This window comes from Podarcis erhardii (genome assembly GCF_964252035.2).
Source record: "Podarcis erhardii genome assembly, chromosome: 1".
NCBI classification, from domain to species: domain Eukaryota; kingdom Metazoa; phylum Chordata; class Lepidosauria; order Squamata; family Lacertidae; genus Podarcis; species Podarcis erhardii.
Genome location: NC_138497.1, coordinates 122,125,166 through 122,150,127, shown reverse-complemented (window position 1 = coordinate 122,150,127; position 24,962 = coordinate 122,125,166). Strand labels below are relative to the sequence as shown.

General features: G+C 43.8%; 1 protein-coding gene across 1 annotated transcript in view; it reads left to right on the top strand.

Annotated features, from left to right (window-relative positions):
- The window catches only part of COL5A2 (collagen type V alpha 2 chain), a 187,401-nt gene that overhangs the window by 59,610 nt on the left and 102,829 nt on the right, over positions 1–24,962 (top strand). The window contains exon 2 of the mRNA XM_081855923.1: positions 21,707–21,934. Coding sequence (XP_081712049.1) covers positions 21,707–21,934 — 228 coding nt within the window. The remainder of the gene's footprint in view (positions 1–21,706; positions 21,935–24,962) is intronic.

The following is a 24,962-nucleotide window of genomic DNA, read 5'->3' as shown; positions in this document are numbered from 1 at the left end:
TCCAAGCGAAAGTTTGCAGCCAATGGCAGAAAGCAGCCAGGAACAGAGAAGCTTAGATGTTAGGCAGGGGAGAGCTGGCAGCCGCTCTTCCTGAACTTGACGGCTCGGCTGATAAGGCAGTAGCTGAGAGCAGGCTGGAACACTGCCAAAGCTCGCAGAAAGTACAAAACAAAGCAAACAAACTCAGAGACAGCCTCTCTGAAAGGTAGAGTTGGAGCTGATCCAATACGTCCACACAGTTGGCGAAGGCGAGGGCTGCTAGACAGGAAGCAAAACAAGAGACGTAAGGTGCAAAAGTTCAATATATTCTGTAGACACCGGAAAGAGTCTTCAGAAGGGTCATATTGAGTAATGATGCCGGAGGCTTTGTAAGAACCGTCCGGAACTACCGTATCTGTTTGTTTTTGCAATAAATCCTCCTTTTTCATTACCTCTGCTTGCTGTGTTATCAAGCTGGGAACCTGGACTTCTGACACCCAGGGGGTGGGGGTGGATCTCCATTTTGGTTGCAGAAGGGTTGGTTGTTGAAGAGGTAAGCACCCCCTTTCTGTGCATCACCTTCAGAGTGAGAATTGAGCTCCGCTGTGCATCTAGTCAACCATTTAATGAAAAACAAGGTCTGTAACTGAACGCTATAAGTGAAGATTTATTCTGAAATGTGCAGGAAACTGAACTTGCTTATCCTTTTCAAAAAGCATGTTTCTCGCCCATGTGTTGATTTGTAGGGTGGAGAGGGGGGAATGTGGATGTTATGCAGCGAGGCTAAAACAATAGTTCTTGGAGCAGCGTGAACTGTTCTAACTTATCTGAGTGGGAAGGCATGTGTCTGATCCTGGCCTCTTTAACTACGGACCATGGCAATTTTCTGTGATACCATGGAAATGGCTCTCAAATTAATTTTTTTATTTAAAAACAAAAACAAAACTGAGAGCCAGTATGGTATAGTGGTTAAGAGCAGTGACTCGTAATCTGGTGAACCGGGTTCGCGTGTCTGCTCCTCCACCTGCAGCTGCTGGGTGACCTTGGGCTAGTCACACTTCTTTGAAGTCTCTCAGCCCCACTCACCTCACAGAGTGTTTGTTGCGTGGCAATACCTGCCCCTTCCCACAGAGAGTAAATAAAGACACCGGACACCAGAATTAAGGTTAATGGGCGAAAAATGGCCACAACTTTATTGATTACAGGTAAGAGCAGTATTGGCTTTAGGCATTGGCCCTATCAGACTATCGGTATAAAACCGTGAAGGGTTAAGCACCAACAGGGGGAGCCCCCGAGATGCACATCCCTAGGCGTTCCCCGAGGGGTTACCGCTCGGGAGCGCGCTTTAGGCCCTAGCCTCCGTAGGTTTCGGACGAGGCGACGCCCCCCGGAGTCCTTTAACGAACTACCCTTCAACATTTGGGGGAGGTGATGGTGTTCCTCCCCCCCAACTCATTTGCATAATAATTTCCATGCCAATGCCTAACCGCCAAAACCAAAGGTGTTGTGATGTTTTGCTACGAGGTAGGCGAAAAAACCAAGTGGCTTCCAAATACAGCCAATTAGCCAAATGAAAAAATTCCTACCAGGCCCCATGCGGCGACCAGCTGAAGCCCATAGCAAAGTCCAAATGCAAACCTAGAGGGTGGGTGGGTGGGAAACCGCTGCTGCTAGAAGAAAGGAAAAGGGCGAGCTAGGGCTGCCCCGACCTTAAATTGCCCCCTAGTAAGCCCACCCCTGCTGCCAGCCGATTGGCTGGCGGAGTGACTAATGAATAATAATGACGGGAATTCCCTGAGTCCCGCGGGGCTGCCGCCAGCCCCGTGAGGATGTAGGCGGGGCGTGAGCCCGCAACCCCCCTCCTTATGTCGGGAGTAGCATTGTGGGGGAGGAAGGGAAAGGAGAATGTTAGCCGCTTTGAGACTCCTTCGGGTAGTGATAAAGCGGGATATCAAATCCAAACTCCTCCTCTTCTTCTTCTTGCTGTGGCCACAACCACCATTTGGGCGTGCTGAATTTTCAACTTTCAAACTCCAAAAACGAGGAGTGCTAAAATGTTGTAATATGAATTGGGAATCCAAAAGAGATTTTGAATAGAGTAATATAATTTGGTTTGGTTGGTAAGTAAAATGTATGTAAAATTTCATAGAAATGATTAAAAATGATTGCCAAGTACTTGCAGTTATATATTTATTATTATTATTATTTTATTAAGCATTACCTGACATTTTTCAGAAAAAAAAATTCTTTGAATTTCAGAAGGCAATTTATGTGCTTCTTCATCAAACACAGAATCGCCAAGCTAAATTCAGCTGGTAGAGCATGAGACTCAATCTCGGGGTCAAGGGTTTGAGATCCGTGTTGGGCAAAACATTCCTGCATTGCGGCGGTTGGAATAGATGACACTCATGGTCCCTTTCAAACAAATTCTATGTTTCTATGATATAAATATATCATATGATAATATATATGTCATTTTAGGGGGTGAGGGTCTTAAAAATACCATTTTGGGTGTGAGGAATTCAAACCTGTTATTGTTTCTGTGACTGGACAATATTTATCATATGTTGTCCAGTCACAGAAACAATAACAGGTATGAATTCCTGACACCCAAAATCGTATTTTTAAGACCCTCACCCTCTAAAATGACATGCCCTAATGTCACCAGAGAGATATTTCTGGATCTCAGAGGATTCAAGGCCTTAATCAGCCAAGTGGCTTTGCAGTAACAGCTGTCCCTCCTGAGCCACCTAGTTGTAAGTAAAGTTTTATATCCACACTATTTACAAGCTACCAGTCATTGTCCTCTTCTCCAGAGACTCAAAGCACTGTTGTTTGGGAGTGTGGGATCTCTAATGGAAAATTATCAGCACCCTCAGCAAAGGAAAAAATGTCAGTGTTCCTTCAGGGCAAACCGTGACTGATCGGTATAGAACCAATAAAAGTTCATAGTGTGTAGACATACCCATATGGTATCCTGCATCACAGAGTTGATGTGAGGTCATGGCAAACCAAGAAAGTACTTTTGAAATTTGAAGTGCTACATGCAAACGGAAAACAACAGAGGTCAGCCTCTGGTGCTTGCAAAGTTTACTCTTTGAAACACTCCTTTTATATTCATTGTTTGCTCAAGATGTGGCGCTCAGTTTTTAGCCTAAGCAGTGATGTGTGGGAGACTGAAACCTTTGAAGAATTGCTCTCCAAGTGGTGCATATTAAAAGGGAAACTATAAACAGGAGGGTTAAGTTCATGCATACGGTGGATCATTTATGGGTGGATGTCTGCCAGTTGTTGAACAAATTCACCTAAAAACATGACATTAATCGCTTCAGTTATCTAGCTGTGCGATGCCAGCAGGGATATAAATTAGTGACACGACAGCTTTCACTTGACGAATGGGATCTTTCATTTAGAAGGGGAAAGTTTGTTTTTCTTCAAAGAAATCAGTGGTGCCTAGTGTCCTTCGCTAATGGTAGAACTCTAAAGCTGAGCAGAAAGCTCTAGATCAAAAGTTTAGGCTTGAATATTTGGGAGCCGAAATCCCAGTTACTTGGTTTTCCTACTCAGATCTCAATGAACAAATTGCAATAATATTTGAAGTGGGGACATCTGCCTAGGGAAAAATAAAATAGTGAATTTTTCATCCTGTTCTTTCTGAGATGTACAGTGCTGTTTTAAAGCATGGCTCTATTTCCTAACAGGGACGCGGGTGGCGCTGTGGGTTAAACCACAGAGCCTAGGACTTGCTGATCAGAAGGTCGGCAGTTCGAATCCCCACGACGGAATGAGCTCCCGTTGCTCGGTCCCTGCTCCTGCCAACCTAGCAGTTGGAAAGCACGTCAAAGTGCAAGTAGATAAATAGGTACCGCTCCGGCAGGAAGGTAAACGGCATTTCCATGCGCTGCTCTGGTTCACCAGAAGCGGCTTAGTCATGCTGGCCACATGACCCGGAAGCTGTACGCCGGCTCCCTCGGCCAATAAAGTGAGATGAGCGCCGCAACCCCAGAGTTGGCCACGACTGGACCTAATGGTCAGGGGTCCCTTTACCTTTATTTCCTAACACCTTCTTATTTTGCTAGTGTTTTTTATTCTGCCATTTCATTGGATAGACAAAATTCGTTGAGTTGAGCACTTACGTCTTAACTTGGAGTTTTAGATGTTGGTGATACAAAACAAATACATTGAGGTGCTGGTAGGAACTTTTCAGAGCCAGTCACCACCCTGAGGCATCATTTAATACATGAGAGTAGCTTATCCACACATTCTGTGTGTCCTGCCCTCTACCATCTGCATGCCATAATGGTGTAGCATGGCAGAAATGTGTCTGTGAATGGAAATTCCACCTCTTTTGTTGGATTGGCATCAATGGCATCCTCTGGTGTCCTTCTCATGAAGGGGTAGAATCTCTCAGATCTTGGATAGCCAAAAAGATAGCCAAGGAAGAATGGCATAAAGAGGTATGGGATAGAGCTATTAATGATAAATTAACATGTGCCATTTAGGTAAGACAGGGAATACGCAGGAGAAATGATTTTGAGGAGGTATGGAGGGTGTTTGTAGAATTTGTACTGTTAAAACGGAAAGGGGTCAAACCATCACAAGAGGTGTTGAAATTTTGGGAGGTTGGATAGTTACAATGGAATGGTCTCGGTGGTGGGGTGAACACTTTATTCTTATTTATTTATGATTATTACTTTGTCAAAATAAAAAATAAAAAGGGGGGGAAGGTGGGAAATATGATAATGATAATAAGAATAGAAGCCAGCGGTTCTCACACGGGTCCATTCAGGTGGACCACAGCATGTATTTGTGGTTGAATATGGGAGACAGAACATCCATAATGTTAAATGTTCATATTGATTTTTATTTCTTAAGGTATTTTTATTGTATTAAAATAAAATACAGTATATAATGAATATAAATACAGTGGTACCTTGGGTTACAGACGCTTCAGGTTACAGACTCCGCTAACCCAGAAATAGTACCTCGGGTTAAGCACTTTGCTTCAGGAGGAGAACAGAAATCGTGCGGTGGGGGTGCAGTGGGAGGCCCCATTAGCTAATGTGGTACCTCAGGTTAAGAACAGTTTCAGGTTAAGAACGGACCTCCAGAATGAATTAAGTTTTTAGCCTGAGGTACCACTGTACAAAAAAAGATAGTCGAAGTCATGTGCGTGTGTGTGTTTTAATGAAGAAGCTTGACATTGCAACAGTTCTGCTGTTATGCTACCATGTTCTCTGAAGGCCTCATAATGGAGGAGCCCATCACAGAACTGTTCAATAAGAGGTTTGTTTTTCCAAAGTGAAGAGGGCAGCAAGGTCGATCAGGCAAGCCCTGCCACCACAGGACACCTTTGCCCACGTAGCAGGAAGGTCTGAAAATAGCTTCTAGCCACTCTCTAACTGCATTGTCAGGGTTCCTGGTTGCACAGTGAAAGCTTCTAAACACAGCCATACAAAGATGCCAAGAAGCTCTCTTGGGAGCTGCATTGAAGGTTGGGGTGGAGCATGTTGAATGACTGATGGACAATTCTATACACCAGTCTTTGCCAAGCCGGTTTTTTCCAGATATTGTTGGATCACAACTCTAATCATTCCTGGCCAGCACAGCAGTAGTTGTAGCTCATTGTCTGGGAGGGCACCAAATGGGTGAAAGTTGCTATACGTGCAGTGCTTTTTCTCTGGGTGGACGCAGGGGTACGCATACCCCTTAACATTTTGTGAATCTTTGTACTTTTGTCCATTTACTATATTTATTTTCCCCGATTTGAACTATAAAATGGTGATTTTCTTGAGTCAAAATGAGAGTACTCTTAAACATTTTATTTAAAGAAAAAAAAAGCACTGTGTATGTCTATACCCAGAAGTCAGCCCCATTGAGTCCAATGGGCTTTACTGCTAGGCAAGTGAGTATAGGATTGCAACTTAAATTGTTTAAACAGGTGGCATTAACATAGCTTCTGCTAGAATATTTTCTGCTGTCTCTTGTAGCTGTTTCTCATAAATACCGTCAGGTATGAGTGTACAGTTGAACCTCTGTTTACCACTGCCTCTTCTTACGCTCATTCCAAGTTGCGACCGCGGCAAACCCGGAAGTAACTGGAGGGTTTGCCACCATTCGCGCATGGACAGAAGCGGGCAATTGGCGTTCACACATGCGCAGAAGCGGGCAATCGCCGCCTGCACCTGTACAAAATGGCACCTTTCCCAACGACGGTTTTCGACCTCGGGATGGACCTCCTGAACGGATTATGTCACAAACAGAGGTTCCACTGTAGTTGACAGGACTCAGATACTTAACAGAAACTGAAGAGGTTCTGTCACCAGTGAAATATACTCGGAGTCGCGTAGTGATTTCATGCTCTTTATTGCAGCTCGAAAAACAGTGAATGAATTTCCCTCCAAACCTCAGGCTTTATATACATTGTTTACACAATGAGTCCCTTCTGATTGGTTGATTCTGTTTCCCTCCTGGAGGCTGATTGGGCTGCTACTGCAGGCCAATCAGTTGTTGTATCCTAGGATTCTACCGGCCTAATAGGCTGATTAACTTCCTCTTGGAGTCTGATTGGGCTGCTCCCGCAAGCCAATCAGGTTGCTTCATTCTAGGACCCTACCTGACTATTGTTCTAGGATCCAAGCTTGGTACATAACACTAGCCATACCTACATTTCCTTAATAAACCTGCCCCTTGGTTTTGTAAAGGATTAAACTGAATGGAGAGGGAGAAATAACGAATGCTACTAGTAGACAGAAGGTTGCCTTTTGTGGTACAGAAATAGATGATAGATGAACTGCAAAGCATATGGTGATTTGTTTTAAAGTGCACATCCTTTCCTGAATTTTAATTCGGATATGGATGTTTCACGGAGACTCTCTGTCTGACGTAGTGGAGAGTTTCATAATACTTGATCCCAATGCAAGGAGCCACATGTTAATAATAAGGGCCCCATAGCCTAAAGTAAAACCTTTCTTTCATTTCCTGTGTCCCAGAAACAGTAATCCTAAAAGAAAAAGAACAATAACTAATATGCATGTGTTGAAAACCATGCGACAACCCTGTGATTGTAAAATGACCTTCTTTCTTTTTTGCAGCTTAAAATAAAAAATAAAGAATCACCGCTGCCTTTAGTTTTGTTGTTATATGTTGAAAGTGGTTTTGTTAGCTACAGCAGTTTCATTCCAAATCAGCCTCCTGGAAAATGTTGGCTTTGCAGGTCAAACGAATCATTGTAACATGATCCAAATGGGATTTTAGATTTCAAAATCTGCGAAAAGTCAAAATAAGTTGGGCATGTTAACTCCATGGGTTACTTTAAAAATGCACCACTGTTTACAAAGGCATTGAGATTGGGAAATAACTACACATCCTAATTACCTTAGTCCATCCCAATCTCTGGCTTGCTTTCACCATACTGTCTGTAAGATTGAGATGATTATTCAGCGAGAATGATTTACCCATGATAAGCCATGGAATGCGAAAAACATGCCCATCCAGGGCTGATCAGGACAGCATGGGGAAATGTTTCTGGGTTCCAAAAGTAAAGGTAAAGGTAAAGGACCCCTGTCAGTTAAGTCCAGTCGCAAACGACTCTGGGGTTGCGGCGCTCATCTCGCTTTACTGGCCAAAGGAGCCGACGTTTGTCCGCAGACAGTTTTTTTGGGTCATATGGCCAGCATGACTAAGCCGTTTCTGGCGAAACCAGAGCAGTGCACAGAAACGCTGTTTACCTTCCTGCCGGAGTGGTACCTATTTATCTACTTGCACTTTGACGTGCTTTCAAACTGCTAGGTTGGCAGGAGCTGGGACTAAGCAACGGGAGCTCACCCCGCCGTGGGGGTTTGAACCACCGACCTTCTGATCGAGAAGCCCTAGGCTCAGTGGTTTAGACCACAGCGCCACAAAAACCTGAGGAAATCTTTATATAGGGTATGGGCAGGGCCGGATTTAGGTTTGACGAGGCCCATAGCTACTGAAGGTAATGGGGCCCTTTATATGTCCAGCTGTCCTTTGTCAACAACAAATTGTCGCTATTTTTGTATTGAATATATGCTGTAAGGTAATTTATGGACCTAATAGGTATCTAATGCCATTTGCACATTAAAAAATATGTATTTATCAAAGTAATTGTTGAACTTAGATTTTGGAAATGTACATCTAGTTTTTTTCTTTATTTTTTTGGGGCGTCCTATAGCTTGTTTAGCTTATACATAAATCCGACACTGGGTATGGGTGGAGCATTCCGTCCGCTAAGCTGAGTGAGGGGAGGCCATGTCGAGAGGAGCATTATACAGGCCTACTCCAAAACTTGAAATTTCATATGAAATCCCAAATCTCGTGGGATTTCACCTTTTGCTCCCAGTCATCACGATCAGGTGTGCCAACTCTAGGGGGTGGAGGTGTCTTCAGCCCCCTCAATATTTGTTAGAAGGGGGCCCAGCCCCCCAGTGTTGAGGGCCCCAGCATTGGGAGATGTATGTGACGTGTGTTGTGTGCCGGCTCCCCAATCTTGGGGGCAACCCGGTGCCTCTGACCACAAGTCGCTCTTCTGCAAACCACTTCACTGTTTGCTCCAGCCGCCCTCAAAAGGGTTGGAGGGCCTGTGAGGAGGCACTGTCGCCCCTCAAATTATCATTTACCACACTGCTTCAGAGGTCTGGAGCCCCTTTCATTCTATTAAAGGAACCTTCTCCAACCTGGTGACCTCCAGATATTTTGGACTACAACACTCACCATTCCCAGTGTTGGCAGGGCACCAGGTTGGTAAAGCCTGCATTAAAGAACGTTCCGGAGGAAGAATGCTTTCAGCTGGATTGTCTATGTGTTTATCATTATATATATGTGTGTGTGTGTGTGTGTGTGTGTGTGTTTTAAACATATCATTTTCAACAATAATTAAACATACTTTTACATCTTATTCAAATTTTTGACTTCCATCAATCCTGTCTGAAAATTTTCCAGTCTAATCTCTCAGTATGCATTTCTTATCTTCCCTATTACATTTCAAAGTCATAACCAATATCTCTATCTTTTTCTACTTTGTAACACTTCGTATATTTCTCCTTACAAAACTTCTTTAGTCCTACTAGCGTAATTTGTTGATTACAGTTGCTCTTCAAATAATTCATATACTTCTTCCAATCTTCTGTAAATCTCTGGTCCCGCAGGTTTCAAATCCTTCCTGTCATTTTGTCCAATTCTGCACAGTCCATTCATTTCGCCTGCCATTCTTCTTTCGTCGGAATTTCTTCTTGTTTCCATTTCTGGGCTAACAATACTCTTGCCGCAGTTGTTGCATATAAAAACAATTTAACATCTTGGCTATTAATGTCCTGACCTATAATACCAAGTAAAAATGCTTCTGGTTTTTTTAAAAAATGTATATTTCATTATTTATTTGTTCAAGTAATCTCAAAAAGGCTCTCAGAATGGCTTGCCAAAAAAATATACATAAAAAATGTATCAGTGTTAACCTGCACACTAATCAGTTTACTCAGGAGTAAGTGTGTATGTGTGCCTGTGAGATTGCAGGCAAAAACGAGAATTGTGTGTGCACTTTCTTTGGCGAGTGGCACTTTCTTCCTGCGTGAGTGGTTAGAATGCTATACCAGGTAGCATTTTACATAATCCTGTCAGAGCCTTGATGTCTTTTTATCCTCAGTACCGTGGGATGTCAGAAAGCCTGCTCTTTGTCAGCAGGGAATAAAAACTTGCTGACTGTGAGCTGGGCAAATCCGAAGAGGAAATTGGGAGTCTGAGTTTTTCTTCTTGGCATTACTGCAGCTTTTCTTGCTGCCCTTTCTTTCTTTCTTTTTTTAAATTTCCCACAGGCCCAGCATTACATTAGATGAATAGTTTTGCTGTGCAGTCAGCAAGTTATTCATGCGGCTTTTCCAGCTACAGGAGGAGCAAGGGCTGTAATTTGCTCTTCAGCTGAGCATGTTGGAGCTTGAATCAAAACCATCTTCTCTGTGAAGTAGGCAGAACTTTCTAATTAGGAGACCGTATTTTTGGAAAGTGGGGGAGAAGGAAGGAAACCATCTAGGTCAAAACTTGAGCCCATTGTGTGGAATATGCATTCTGGGAGGGGGGGGGAATGGCTAGATTGCAGGCGTTAATACTTTGATTTTAAATTTCTCCTCCCCTGCCTCCCCCAAAAGCTCAGGATGGAAAAATGTATAGAGCCAAATAATAATTTTTAATTTTTTTTTAAAAAAAAACCCAACAACAACTAGCCTCTCAAAGGATTTGGGGTTGCAAATACCTTGCAAACAATAGTTTGCATTGATATGGAAAAATGCAGATAACTAGGGCTGCTTTTAATAAACAACAACAATAACAAATGTTACATATTATCAACAGTGTATATGACATTTGGAAAACTGCCACAGAGGTAGCCAATATGGTACTTTCCAGGTGTTGCTGGACTACAGCTTCCATCATCCATCTTGGGGCTGATGGGAATTGTAGTCCAACAACATCTGGAGGGTGCTATATTGTTCAACCCTGGACTAACTTCAGCAAAAGACAGATCCCTGCTCCTTGTCAAAGGTGCTTCCCAGCCAAAGGAACGTACACGTTCGTTAACTCTATTGTCAAAGAGTTAACGAATTCACACACCTATCTAGTGTCTAGGCAGCTATTCCCAGGTCTCCACTTCATGGAGCAACAGGAGATCACTTCCTAACCATTTATATACTGAGTGGTGTCCATGTAGAAAGACTGGGTCATTATAAAGAGAATTAGTGGTTCTTAATTGATCGGGGATTAGGTAGTGCTTATTGTATTATTTATGCAAATTGATTTTCTCTGGAGTCAAAGATCTGACCGGGACAAACCTTGTTATGTTGAGCTCATATTTTGCACAATTTGTATATGGTGTCTGTTTGATAATGTGTGGTTTGCTATGCCTAACAAAGGATAACTATTTAAATAAACCTTCCCACAATGGGCTGCATGCACGCAGCTGGAGACTATGCCTGCATGGCGTCTTCCTCTGCTCATCCCTTTTCAGTCCGCTCATGGTACTAGGAGAAAGTGGTTCAGAAGAGGGTGGGGAGCCTGACCTGCTCTTTCCTCCTCTTCTTCCAACCCATCTTGTGCTCCACCCTCTAGCTCTGAAGCTTCCCCTGCCTCCGACTCTTCTCACCTGGCTGGAACAGTTCCCCACAAATCACTGACCCCATCTCTGGAGTCAGACTCCAGCTCCCCTTCTCCTGGTGTCCACTTGTCAGCATCCTGCCAGTCGCCGACAGAACTTGCAATGTAAATTGAGGCAGTGCAGGGGGCACTGAGGGAAAGAAGACAACAGATAGGTGGGGATTGTAGCGAACAAGAAGCAGAGAGTTTTGGTATCAAATGCTTCATTTCAGATGGTGCTAATGGAGCTAGGGCAATGTTTCAATGGAAAGATGTTGACTTTGCGAAAGCTTTAGAAGGAAGAAAAGTAGCACAGTGTAGTATTCTACAAGACAACACTGCATCTGTGCTATCGTGTCTGAAGCACAGCACAAATATTTATCTGGTCAGGTTTTGCAGGATCTTTAGAAGAAATGAGTTCTAAAGCGGGGTTAAATTCTTATTTGATAAACGGCCATTCTGATATGTTCAGGAGATTGTGATGGGACAAAGGCAAGGAAAGGGCATTCAGATGTTTACCTGTTCTCCATGTTTTCAGCTCAATTGATACAAAACCAGTGGGGATGATTAAACTAATGAGTTTCCTTCAGGGGAAGCCCATGCAAGGACCATAGAACACACAAGTTGTGCGACGGGGTTTTCTTGCCCTGTGTCTCCCCATACTCCCCCAAGTTGTTTTGAGGGGGTGGGAAAAAACCTCAGGGTGACATGGGGTGGATAGTGGGTTCATTCCACCCTGCAAGCTGAAATTATTGCTCTGTCTTAATAATGGCATAGTATGGGGTTGAATTTTTCCCTTACAATAGTTATTTTTACTGATCAGATCTTTTAAGTTGTGCTTAATGTGAGCCACCCCTCAACCCCAGAAATATGTGAAGCTGAATATTATTTATTTTGTTATTTCCTATATCCTCCTCCCCCTTCAGACTCTGTGACTCCTGTTTATTAATGCTTCAGGGATGTACTGGAATATAGAATGGAATTTGAGTGCTGGAATGATATCTCTAGCTATCTATCTATCCTATAGCTGGAATTCCACAAGGGAATTCTTTCTCCACCTAGATTTTATACAATCTGGTTTGCGCTGGACGCTGAATGATAAGAGGGCTATCTTAAATGCTAAATTCCACCTGGGTGTCTGACATGTCCTAATATTATTTTAGAAAAGGGTGTTGGGTTCATTTCTACCGCCAGCAAAATTCAATGTATGTCAGAACTCCATAGCCATCGGTGGCTGTGTACAAAGGATAACTTCTCAGAGTTTTGGCAGTGGGATGTTGCCCCCAATTGAAATGACTGTGCAAACATTCATTTTTGTGTGGTGATGATCTTGGGTCAAGCCAGTTTTGCGTATTTTCATAGCAGAGGAAGAGGAGTGTGTTATAAGATAACCATCGATGGGAAGATGACTTGGACTGCTACTTAGCCTTGAGTTTCTTAAAGTCCTTGGACAGTGGCCATTTTGGAAGGCGCTCAGAATTTTGAATCAAATTAGAATCCAGCACGCAGTCTCCTCCTCAGCCCCCTGTCAGAATGTAGAGAATAATGAGCATGTGGCAGAACTTGACTCTTCTCTGCATGAGGACTTACTCCTACACTAGCAATTTTGCTTGCTTTTGTGGTGAGGCCTCTGTTGCATGGAAATGTGAACCCCACAATGTCACCCACCACTGCAACTTCTAGCCCTTCCTTCCAGTGATGGCTGGTGCGTATTGGGACCGATAGTATGGAAAGCAGAGAGGGGCCTACTCAGTGGAGTCTAGATACATATTTAAATTGCTCTGAATATGTTTTTTTCAAAAAGCGTTTTGAAAAAATACATTGAATTTTCCATAACGCTCGCCGTCGCCATCTGGTGTCACATTGTATATTGCACTTAAAACACACCTAAAACGTTTTATTTGCTGCTGTATAGCTGAGTCCTCATGCTAGTTTTGTCCCCATCATCTTCCTTGATCAATTCTACAAAGGAAACAATGAGACTAAGAAAGAGGGAGCTGACAGGCTAGTGCAGGCATAGGCAAACTCGGCCCTCCAGTTGTTTTGGGACTACAATTCCCATCATCCCTGACCACTGGTCCTGTTAGCTAGGGATCATGGGAGTTGCTAGTGCCACCCTGTTGAGTAGTTGCAAGCACAAAGGCAGGCAGTTGGGGAGCCGGCTGCAGGCAGATTGAGGTTGATGGGGTACTGCCCTATAAGATCAGTAGAAGAGACGGCTGAATCAGGCCCCTCTATTTATATGTTTTCATTTATTTATTTATTAAATTTGTATATTGCCCTTCATCCGAAGATCGCATGGAGGTTCCCAACAGTAAAATACGAAAGGAGAACACAAAATAAACTAACAAACTAACAAAGTAAAACAAATAGAAAGCCCAATAACCCCTCTCCCACAAACACATTTAAAAGGCCTTAGAATGTTAAATTAGAGAAACATTTTTGCCTGGTGTTAAAATATAAATAAAAATGCACAAGTTAAGAAGCAGTTAAAAGCACTTGAAAATATTTTTTTTTAAAATTAGAGCAATAATAAAAGCAACAGGACCCTCCAACAGAACCCCCTAGACCAGGTGTGCCCAAACTTTTTTCAAAGAGGGCCAGATCTGATGAAGTGAACATGCGTGAGGGCCGACCAAAGTTTTTTTAGGATTGAAGTTGTTGAGCTTTTTTTTACAATTTTACCACAAAGTTGTTCAGCTTTTGAAATTGGGATTTCACAACACAGGACATACTGTATATTGCCACGGGGACTGGATTAGGTCCCCGAAACGGACTTTGAACATGCCTGACCTAGACTATTTATTAATTTATAAGATTTATATGCAGCCTTTTTCAGAGCCTTACAACAGGGGTTTGAGGGAGGTCGCAGCTCAGAGGCAGATGAGGGGGAAAGTTGGGAAACCATGGGAGAGGAGGAGCAACACCCGGCTGACATGTTGTCATCAGAAAGCATTCCAGACCCTCTATCTCCCAGAAGCCGGCGAGCCTTAGAAGTAGGAGAGCAAAGAGCTCAAAGACAGAGGGCACTTAGTGTCACCCGCAGAGTAGGTGGTGATGATGACGAGTAAGAAAGTGGGAGAGAAGGGGGTGGGGGTGGAGATTCACTCAGGACAACACCATTATCCAAGAGGCTGGGTTCTGTAACCTCTCTCTGAAAAGATTAAAATAAAAAAGGGCTGTAATAAACTTTTCCTTGTCTTTATACTTTCCTGAGCAACCAGCTGGGAGCCGCTGACAGTATCCTGACACCCCAACAGTTGTTGCCAAGAGGAGTATGTACCATATTGGCAAATGTCTTGGCTATATGTGGGATGATATATAGCAAAACCACAAGGCTTTCATCAGCCTGCCTTGGATGTCAGAAGAGGCACCTGGGCTGGGTGTTTACAAGGCGGCACTTCTGCGCCAGTAACGTAGTGTCTGTGGTCAGTGGCTATGATCAGCGAAGGGCCCCTGTGTGTCTGCTTGAACTGTACCCCCTTAGGCTGATCGCCGAAGAATTGATGCTTTTGAATTATGGTGCTGGAGGAGACTATTGATAGTCCCATGGACTGCAAGAAGATCAAACCTATCCATTCTGAAGGAAATCAGCCCTGAGTGTTCACAGGAAGGACAGATCCTAAAGCTGAGGCTCCAATACTTTGGCCACCTCATGAGAAGAGAAGACTCCCTGGAAAAGACCCTGATGTTGGGAAAGATGGAGGGCACAAGGAGAAGGGGACGACAGAGGACGAGATGGTTGGATAGTGTTCTCGAAGCTACCAGCATGAGTCTGACCAAACTGTGGGAGGCAGTGGAAGACAGGAGTCCATGGGGTCATGAAGAGTCGGACACAACTAAATGACTAAATGACTAAACAACAACAGGCTTCTTGTGCCCCCACCTTCACCATAGTCACATTGAGCACTACAAGCTGAGGAGCACAGTGCAGCAACTGCCACCCTGCCCCCTCCCCTCCCAATGGGTCCCACTGACTATGCCCATGTGAGGCGACTGGCCTCTTCCTCCCCCCTGCCCCCCCTTCCCCACTCCCTTTCCCTTCTTGCAGAATTTGGGACATAGTGAGGAACCATGTTGGCCAAAGGGTATTCGTAACATTTCTGGCAGTTTCAGGGCAGTTGGAGACCATGTACTTTTTGTCATGTGATGTGCCAAAGTGCATGTGGTGATCCCAGTGCGCCTGATGTACAGGAGTAAAAATTTGTAATAGGATCTCATCCCATAGGCATTTCCTCAGTGGCACATGCCCTGGTACGCCTGAGGTAGGAAACCTTTGTATTTAAGGTCACACAAAATGCAAATCTCTCCCTTTAGAGAGTTTTATGATAGTAAACTCCAAGCTACTATCCAGATCATTTCTGGAGTGGTTCATCGTGAGAGGCTTCATTCATTCGAGCCAGTGTTGTCCATATCTACTCATCTGTTCAGAAACTCATGCAGATCTGCCTCTGAACTCGATGGCAGAAAATATGGGTCATTCTCTAGGACATAGGTCGATGGACAACCTATGGCTATCTGGATTTTGTTGGACTTGAGCTCTCATCAGCCTCCATCCAGCATGGCCAATGGCCAGGGATGATGGTATCTGCAATTCAACAACATCTGGAGGGCATTTCTAGGGCACCCGCTAAGCTTAGGCAGAACACTCCTAACGTTCTCTCTCAATGAAATCAATAAAAATGCTTAATGATGGAATAATCATTTTGGCATATCCATGAATCTTAGCCACTAGAATCTCATTTGCAGCCTCTGGCTCAGGCACATGGGTGGTGCCGTAGAGTGGCAATAGGATTATTAAACAGTATATCTCATTTCTTTGCACAGCACATCTGCGGAGCATAGCATAGCAGCTTTCACTTTGATTTATTTCTGCGCTTCTGGTTTGCTATGCAGAAAGATTAATTCATTGACGCTTATTGCATGAAATTCAGAGGGGGGAGGTGGAAAAAATAGAGGAGAGTTTGTAGAAGGGAATGCAGTGGTGCCTTTAAGACAATTGTGCTTCCCTCACCGCGTCAGAGTTTAAATTCCCTATGGACACACCCCTGTCGGCGCTGATAGGTTGGCGAGGCCTGTCCCTTGAGCGGGGCCCCACCCAGTGCCAACAGCGTGGGGAGGCAGTAGTGGGGAGCATGCCAATCTCTGACCCTTGGCCAGGTTACACAGGGCCCGGCCATAACGCTGCCTACCAAATAAGGTAAGCAGACTTACCATTTTCTTCTTTCGACTTTATTTAATATTTAGGAATATTTAATACAGTGGTACCTCGGGTTACATATGCTTGAGGTTACAGATGCTTCAGGTTACAGACTCCGCTAAATCTCCCGGGTGAATCTTGGGTTAAAAACTTTGCTTCAGGATGAGAACAGAAATTGTGCAGCGGTGGCGTGGCAGCAGCAGGAGGCCCCATTAGTTAAAGTGGTGCTTCAGGTTAAGAACAGTTTCAGGTTAACAACCTACGTATTAAGTACGTAACCAGAGGAACCACTGTAAACCTATGACTAACATGTGGGCTGCTGGTTTGCAGAGGACTTTGCAGCCTCTGCAGAACAGTTTCAGGTTAAGAATGGACCTCCGGAACGAATTCAGTTCTTAACCCGAGGTAAAGAATGAATTAAGTTCTTAACCTGAAGAACCCGGTTCTTAACCTGGCCACTGTACTGTATATAGTTTTTAATCCCATTTTATTTTAATCCCATTTTATCCCATTTTATTTTTATCCCATTTTATTCTTAGCAGCAGCCTGGGCTGGTAGGTTGGGCTGAGAGTAACTTGCCCACAAGCTTACAATGAGCCACATAATTTTCAGTGAATTTGCATTGTTCTCTCACTACATAATTACTCATTTCACATGTCCAATGAAACAGACCTATTTATCTGTTAACTTACCATATTAAAGCTGGATAAAGGTGGGTGAGATTAACTGCAGTGGTACTTTGGTTCTCGAATGGCTTAGTCGTTGAACAAGTTGGCTCCCGAACGCCGCAAACCCGGAAGTAAGTGTTCTAGTTTGCGAATGTTTTTTGGAAACTGAACGTCCAGCACAGCTGATGCGGCTTCCAATTGAGTGCAGGAAGCTGCTGCAGCCAATCAGAAGCCACGCCTTGGTTTTCGAACAGTTCCGGGAGTCAAACAGACTCCCGGAATGGATTAAGTTCAACAACCAAGGTACCACTGTATTCCATGTCTGTAGCCAACACCAAACCCCTGTGATGAACATATCAAGCAGCCTTAAACCACAAGCCTGTGGTTCAAAGCATATGCCCCCCCCCCAAATCCTGGCAACTGCAGTTTGCTAAGAGTACTTGTAGCTCTGTGAGGGTAAACTATAGTTCCCTTTATTCTTTGGGGGAAATCATGTGCTTTAAATGCATGATGTGCCCACTGCCCAAGTGAGACTGTGGGTCCCCTTATCATAATGTGTGCTTCTCTTTTCATGGTTCCATCTCTAAATTTCTTCTCTCCGTACCTTCATCTTGTCAATTTTTCATCCGAGCCTTTTCACCTTCTCTCCATGTTCTTTTCTCCATCCTTAAAGTAATTGCTCTTGAGAAGGGTTGTGGATGAAGGCCCATTTCTCTAGAAAGTCCAGCTCATGCCAAGACATATCCTGTTACCTTTTGTATGGCAAATCAATTTAACGGGTAAGGGGGGGGGGAGATTCTTGCTTCTCAAATGTGCCTTAGGGAACAACGATTTGGTAGCCAGAAAAATGGCTACTAGTAATTGCTAGGGGCCTTCAGATCAGTGATGGGGAAAATGTGGTCCTTCAGATGTTGATTGGACTGCCACTCCTACCGAATCTGACCATCAGCCATGCTTGTCTTGAAAGGAGCTGGAATCCAACACAATCTATTTCCCTGTTCTTGCTTTGGATTGAAGCACAGAGTCTGGAAACTAGAAGGATAGGGAAGAAGAATAAGTGCTTGCTTTTACTCTCATCCACCCCTGCTAATAAAAATGCTTAAAAAATAAAAAAAGAGAACATACTGGAGGACGTTCTTGGTAAGAGAATCTGGGTCATGTCCTCCTCTCTCTCTCCTCTGTTTCTCATATTCCCAGCAATTTTGGTGAGCGATGATTCAGTCATCTTGGTAAAAAGCCATTGGGTAGGTCCTGAGTGAATTCTCAAAGGTCAGCCTCATTCGCTAATATAAGCAAGCAGAAGATGCTGCTGCCATCGCTGCTTGAAGAGAGCAAGCACAATGCTTATTACCCTCAGCATCTCAGCAGTGTTGATATTATATTTACTCTGAGAAGTTGCTTTGGCAGGAAGTCATAATCCAGGACAAACCCAAACCCAAATAAGTCCAAACAAATGAAAGGCTGGCCTGTTTTCCTTCACTGTGCAAGAAGATAATTCTACCTAGTTATTAGCTGGCTTTTTCTGCCACCTAGCGGTAGCACACTAAATTCTTTAAATGAAATAACTGCAGAAATTCTCCACAAGTCCCAATTCGGCCATAGAATTGGAAGGGACCATGAGGGTCATCTAGTTTGGAATGTGGGAATCTTTTGCCCAGTGTGGGCCTTGAGCCCACAACCCTATTCCTGGGGAATAGCAACAATAGATATTGTGCTCTCAATGGAGGCAGGAGAGATTTGGCCTCCTTAAACCCTTTAATTTAGACATGCTGGCCACATGACCCGGAAGCTGTACGCCGGCTCCCTCGGCCAATAAAGCGAGATGAGTGCCGCAACCCCAGAGTTGGTCACGACTGGACCAAATGGTCAGGGGTCCCTTTACTTTTTAACAGCCTCTAACGGGCTTGCTGATCAGGAGGTTGGCGGTTCGAATCCCCGCAATGGGGTGAACTCCCATTGCTGGGTCCCTGCTCCTGCCCACCTAGCAGTTCAAAAGCACGTCAAAGTGCAAGTAGATAAATAGATCCCGCTCCAGCGGGAAGGTAAACGTCATTTCTGTGCACTGCTCTGGTTCACCAGAAGCGGCTTAGTCATGCTGGCCACATGACCCGGAAAAACTGTCTGCGGACAAACGCCAGCTCCCTCAGCGCCACAATCCCAGAGTCGTCTGTGACTGGACCTAACAGTCGGGGTACCTTTACCTTTTTAACAGCCTCATAAAAAGCGAAACGGTGAGGTCATCATCATAGCCATTGATACTCCAAAATACGACTTAATTTTATTTTAAACATCACTGTCTCACCTCAGAAAGGTTGTGCTGGTCCCATGGAGTTTCTGTGAGGCGTGGTCCAAGTTTAGTCTGAGGTCGAGGGTGCTGTATTGAAGCCATCCGTCAAAGCTGAAGCTGGGTCCAAAGCAGGGAGTCGGGCGAGGTCAGGAAATCCGGCAGGAATTGGCTACCAACAATGTTGCTCCCGCAACTTGGGACTGGGGCTGGCTGGCTTTTATCTGCCCCGAGGCATAGGGCAGCCCCAGTCCACAGGTGACTCGCCTCTCCTGGCCTGGAGGCAAGCACTCCTCCTGCAGGAACTTAGTTCCCTCCGCCTCTCTGCCCTGAGCCTCTGCAGCTCAGGAGAGGCTGGAGGGCTACCAGACCCAGAGGCAAGCTCAGCCTCCCCTGACGGGGCTGAGAGTGGAGCACCTTCAGGCAATGGGTCCTCCGTCACCTCAGGGGCCAGAGCAGGCTCAGTTGATGCCTGCGCCTGAGGATCCAGCACAGTTGAGGACCCTTCAGGCTCAAGACCCAGCCCCGGCTCAGCTGGTTCTGGAGGCGGGGAAACCTGTGCAGGCTGGGATTCCTCAGGTTCAGCCTCCAAGTCCGAATCCCAGGCCATCACATGGGTAAACTATGGTTCCGAGGATTAGCAATCAGGGCAAATGTGTGCTTTAAAAATATGGCACGTAAACAGCCAATGTTCAGGAGCCCCAGCCCTGATAGGTAAAGGTAAAGAAGCCCTGGATGGTTAAGTCCAGTGAAAGGTGACAATGGGGTTGTGGCGCTCATCTCGCTTTCAGGCTGAGGGAGCCAGCGTTTGTCTGCAGACAGCTTTCCCGGTCATGTGGCCAGCAGGACTAAACTGCTTCTGGCACAGCAGGACACCGTGACAGAAACCAGAGCGCACAGAAACGCCCTTTACCTTCCCGCTGCAGCGGTACCTATTTATCTACTTGCACTTTGACGTGCTTTCGAACTGCTAGGTTGGCAGGAGCTGGGACAGAGCAACGGGAGCTCACCTTGCTGCGGAGATTCATACCGCTGACCTTCTGATCAGCAAGCCCAAGAGGCTCAGTGGTTTAGACCACAGCTCCTGTCACTTGGTGGATTATTATTATTATTAATTTTGTTTCCTTTCCCTCTCTTTCTAACACCTGGCTTGTGACCGAGGGAGACTCACTTTGGCAACAATTTCTCTTGCTTCTTTCGATCCTACTATTTTATTTGTTACTTTTGTTTTTCATAGTTTTAAAAAACAGTTTGATGACTGTATACGTGATAAAGTATATGTGTGGATGAGAGAGCATGTGCAGACAACAGCTTCATGAAAAGGAGTGGGGTGGTTCTTGTTGTGGGCATGGGGAAAACCAAAGAGGTAATGTGCATTAACGGGGAAGACATCTCTGGCCCCTCTCTGGTGTGTACTACAACATGCAAATGCAACGTGAGATAAAGTGAGGGGGGGGGATGACCTCTCTGCATTTTAAGCCACTAATGTGTACATAGACTAAGGCTTCATATGTACCATACTTTTAAAGCACCCTCCCAAATCCTGAGAACTACCGGGGGGGGGGAGGTTGCTGGGAGTTGTATCTATGTGGTGTGGAAAACTACAGTTCCTAGGATTTTTTTTGTGGGGGGGAGTGGAATGGGCTTTAAATGTATGGTATGTACACAATCTACATTTAGCAGCCCCAGCACAAGGCCTGTAACTTTGTGGTTTATTTGAAAGCAAGCTAGAGAACTTCTTTTAACTCAGAAACCTCTGTTTCTATTCTGAACAACTTCGTCATTTCTGAAGGTGACACATTAAGTGAGCCATAGTCCACATGCCAAACATCAGAGGACAGAGCAGGAAGAGGGGCGGCTGCCTGTGTAACAGGAACCATGAATTATCCACTCATGCTAGGCATCAGAGCTCAAACAACCGGGTTAGATGATTTTTTTGGTCGTGGAAGCCAAGAAGTGAGAATGTGGGTAGGTAATAGTTAACAACACATCTGTTTCACTTTTGGTTGCTTTCACAATTGGCAGAATAGCTTTAGGGTACAAACTCCAGAGCTGGATCTAGACACATATAAAAAAAAAAGTTTCAGGAAAACATGTTGTAAACCTCTTAATGTGAAATCACATTGCCGAAAGTCGGAACTCTACAGCACCACCTGGTGTCGCAGCGATATAACACATTTTAAACGCTTTTAAAAAACTAATGTAGCTGAGTCCCAACTTAGAGCTATTGCCTTGCTTTTCTTTTTCAAAAATAAAAAATAAGCCATGGCTCATGGTTTGTACGCAGCAGGAAACCAGGATCTATTCCTGCATGTCACAAACAAGTGAAGAAGCACATGCACCTCATGAGGGGTTGTCATTCTGTTGACACATTGTGTTGTCACCGTGTAGTAAAATGAAGCCACTTACATTGCCTTCTGTTCTCCTTTCTTTTAGAACTAGATACCGAGGAGGTCGCCTGCACGCAGAATGGCCAGGTGTATCTGAACAGAGACATTTGGAAGCCGTCCCCATGCCAGATTTGCGTTTGCGACAGCGGAGCCATTCTCTGCGATGAGATCCAATGTCTCGATGTTCTGGAATGTGAAAATCCACAGGTCCCTCCGGGAGAGTGCTGCCTTGTGTGTCCAAACACAGCCCGCAATGGATTTGAAGGTGCTATTGGTAAGATTGCTTCAAATGTGATAATCGGGGGCCAGTTGCATGCTGGGATATATAACAGCTTCACTTCGACGTGTACGCACTTGCCTGAGTCCATGTGGCACGGGAGATGGGCACTTGTGCATACTCACCACACCCAGAACACCTAGAACAGGCACCCCCAAACTCGGCCCTCCAGCTGTTTAGGGACTACAACTCCCATCATCCCTAGCTAACAGGACCAGTGGTCAGGGATGATGGGAATTATAGTCCCAAAACAGCTGGAGGGCCGAGTTTGGAGGTGCCTGACCTAGAACCTAGGGAGCAGTGCAGTTGTATGTGTTTATGTTTGTTTTTTTTTAAATAATTTTTATTGATTTTACAACATAAACAAAAAACAAATAAACATAACACGACTTCCCCAAACCTCCCCATCCCTGCATCCATATTTTAAAAATTTTTAGCAATTCTTCATCCCATTTTTATATTTAATTCTCTTTAAAAAAATTCTATTTTATAAATTTCAATTTATAGCTGTAATTCTTTGTATCCAATCCCTTGACATCTTAACATTCCGAAATTTTACAACAATTTTTAAGATAGATTTTAAATTTTTTCCAGTCCTCCTCCACTGTCTCTTTCCTCTGGTCACGAATTCTGCCGGTCATCTCTGCCAGTCCCATAAATTCAGTCACCTTGGTCTGCCATTCTTCCAGAGTAGGTAATTCTTTAGTCTTCCAATACTTCGCCAAAAGGATTCTTGCTGCTGTTGTTGCATACATAAAAAAGGTCCTATCTTTCTTTGGTACCAATTGGCCGACCATGCCCAGGAGAAAAGCCTCCGGTTTCTTTACAAATGTCCACTTAAGGATTTTCTTAATTTCATTATAGATCATTTCCCAGTAGGCCTTAATCTTTGGGCAGGTCCACCAAAGGTGATAAAAAGTTCCTTCACATTCATTGCACTTCCAACAATTGTTATTGGGCAAATGATATATCTTTGCAAGCTTGACTGGAGTCATGTACCACCTATAGATCATTTTCATTATGTTCTCTTTCAGGGCACTGCATGCCGTAAATTTAATACCTGTGGTCCATAACTGCTCCCAGTCAGCAAACATGATATCATGACCAATATCCTGTGCCCACTTAACCATAGCTGATTTAACCGTTTCATCCTGTGTATTCCATTTTAGCAGCAGATTATACATTCTAGACAAATTCTTGGTATTGGGTTCTAGCAATTCTGTTTCTAACTTTGACCTCTCCTTCTGAAATCCTAGTTTTCTGTCCTGCTTAAAAGTTTCATTGATCTGGAAATAATGTAACCAATCTCGAACTTTAGGTTTCAATTTCTCAAAACTCTGTAGTTTCAACTTTTCACCATCATATTCTATAATTTCACAATATTTTGGCCACTCTGTATCCATGTTCAGTCTTTTTACCGCCTTGGCTTCCATTGGTGACAACCACCTGGGGGTTTTACTTTCAAGCAAATCTTTATATCGATTCCATACATTATACAATGCTTTCCTAACAATATGGTTTTTAAAATTTCTATGTACCTTTACCTTGTCATACCATAAATATGCATGCCAACCAAAACTATTATCATAACCTTCCAGGTCCAGAATGTCTGTATTCTCAAGAAGTAGCCATGGTTTCAGCCAGCAAAAAGCCGCTGCTTCATAATAAAGTTTTAAGTCCGGCAGGGCAAAGCCCCCTCTATCCTTTGCATCAGTCAAAATCTTAAATTTTATTCTGGGTTTTTTGCCCTGCCAGACAAATTTAGATATATCTTTCTGCCACTTCTTGAAACAGTCCATCTTATCTAAAATTTGCAATGTCTGGAACAGAAACAACAATCTCGGCAATACATTCATCTTGATAACAGCAATTCGGCCTAACAAGGAAAGTCTCAATCTTGACCATATATCGAAATCTTTCTTCACTTCGGCCCAGCATTTCTCATAATTGTCTTTAAATAGGTTCACATTCTTAGATGTTAAATTCACCCCCAGATATTTTACCTTTTTAGTAATTTCCAAACCAGTTTCTCTTTGAAAACTATCTTTTTCCCCGACCGTAAGATTTTTTTCCAACACCTTTGTCTTATGTTTATTTAATTTAAAACCTGCTACCTGACCAAATATTTCTATAAGTTCCAAAACTCTTTTTGTACTGGTTTCTGGCTGTTGTAATGTCAAGACTAGATCATCTGCGAATGCTCTTAACTTGTAATGTTTAGTTCCGACCTGTATACCTTTAACCAGCTGGTCTCTTCTGATCATATTTAGGAAAACCTCCAGTACCGATATAAACAATAGAGGGGAAATTGGGCATCCCTGTCGTGTCCCTTTCTCTATTGGAATTTCGTCCATAACCATACCATTTACAATTAGTTTGGCCTTTTGCTCAGAGTAAATTGCACTTATACCATTTTCAAAGTTTTTGCCTACCCCCATCCCTTGGAGATTCCTCTTCATAAAGCTCCAACAAATGTTGTCAAAGGCTTTCTCTGCGTCCACAAAAATCAAAACAGCTTTTCTATTTATGCCAGTTTCCAGAAGTTCTAAAATGTCTATAATATTCCTCACATTGTCTGACAATTGCCTGCCTGGTAGAAAGCCAGTTTGGTCCCTGTGAATCTCCTCTAACAAAACTTTTTTGAATCTTTTTGCTAAAATGTCTGCAAAAATTTTATAATCCACATTCAAGAGTGATATAGGGCGGTAATTCTTAACTTGATGTTTCTCAGTTTCTGTCTTCGGTATAAGTGAAATGAATGCTTCCTTCCACGATTCGGGAGCCTTTTTCCCTTCCAAAATTTGATTGCAAACTTCTTTCAATGGTTGTATTAACCAATCCTTCAGTGCTTTATAGTATCTCGCAGTTAGTCCATCTGGTCCTGGTGATTTTCCCAGCTGCATATCCTGAATGGCGCTCTCTATTAGTTGTATGTGTTTATGATTCATGTAGTCTTTCCTTTGCAGAAGAGCCAATAATTAATTCAGTCCATCTAGGTAAGGATATGGTTGTATCGGTCTATTTC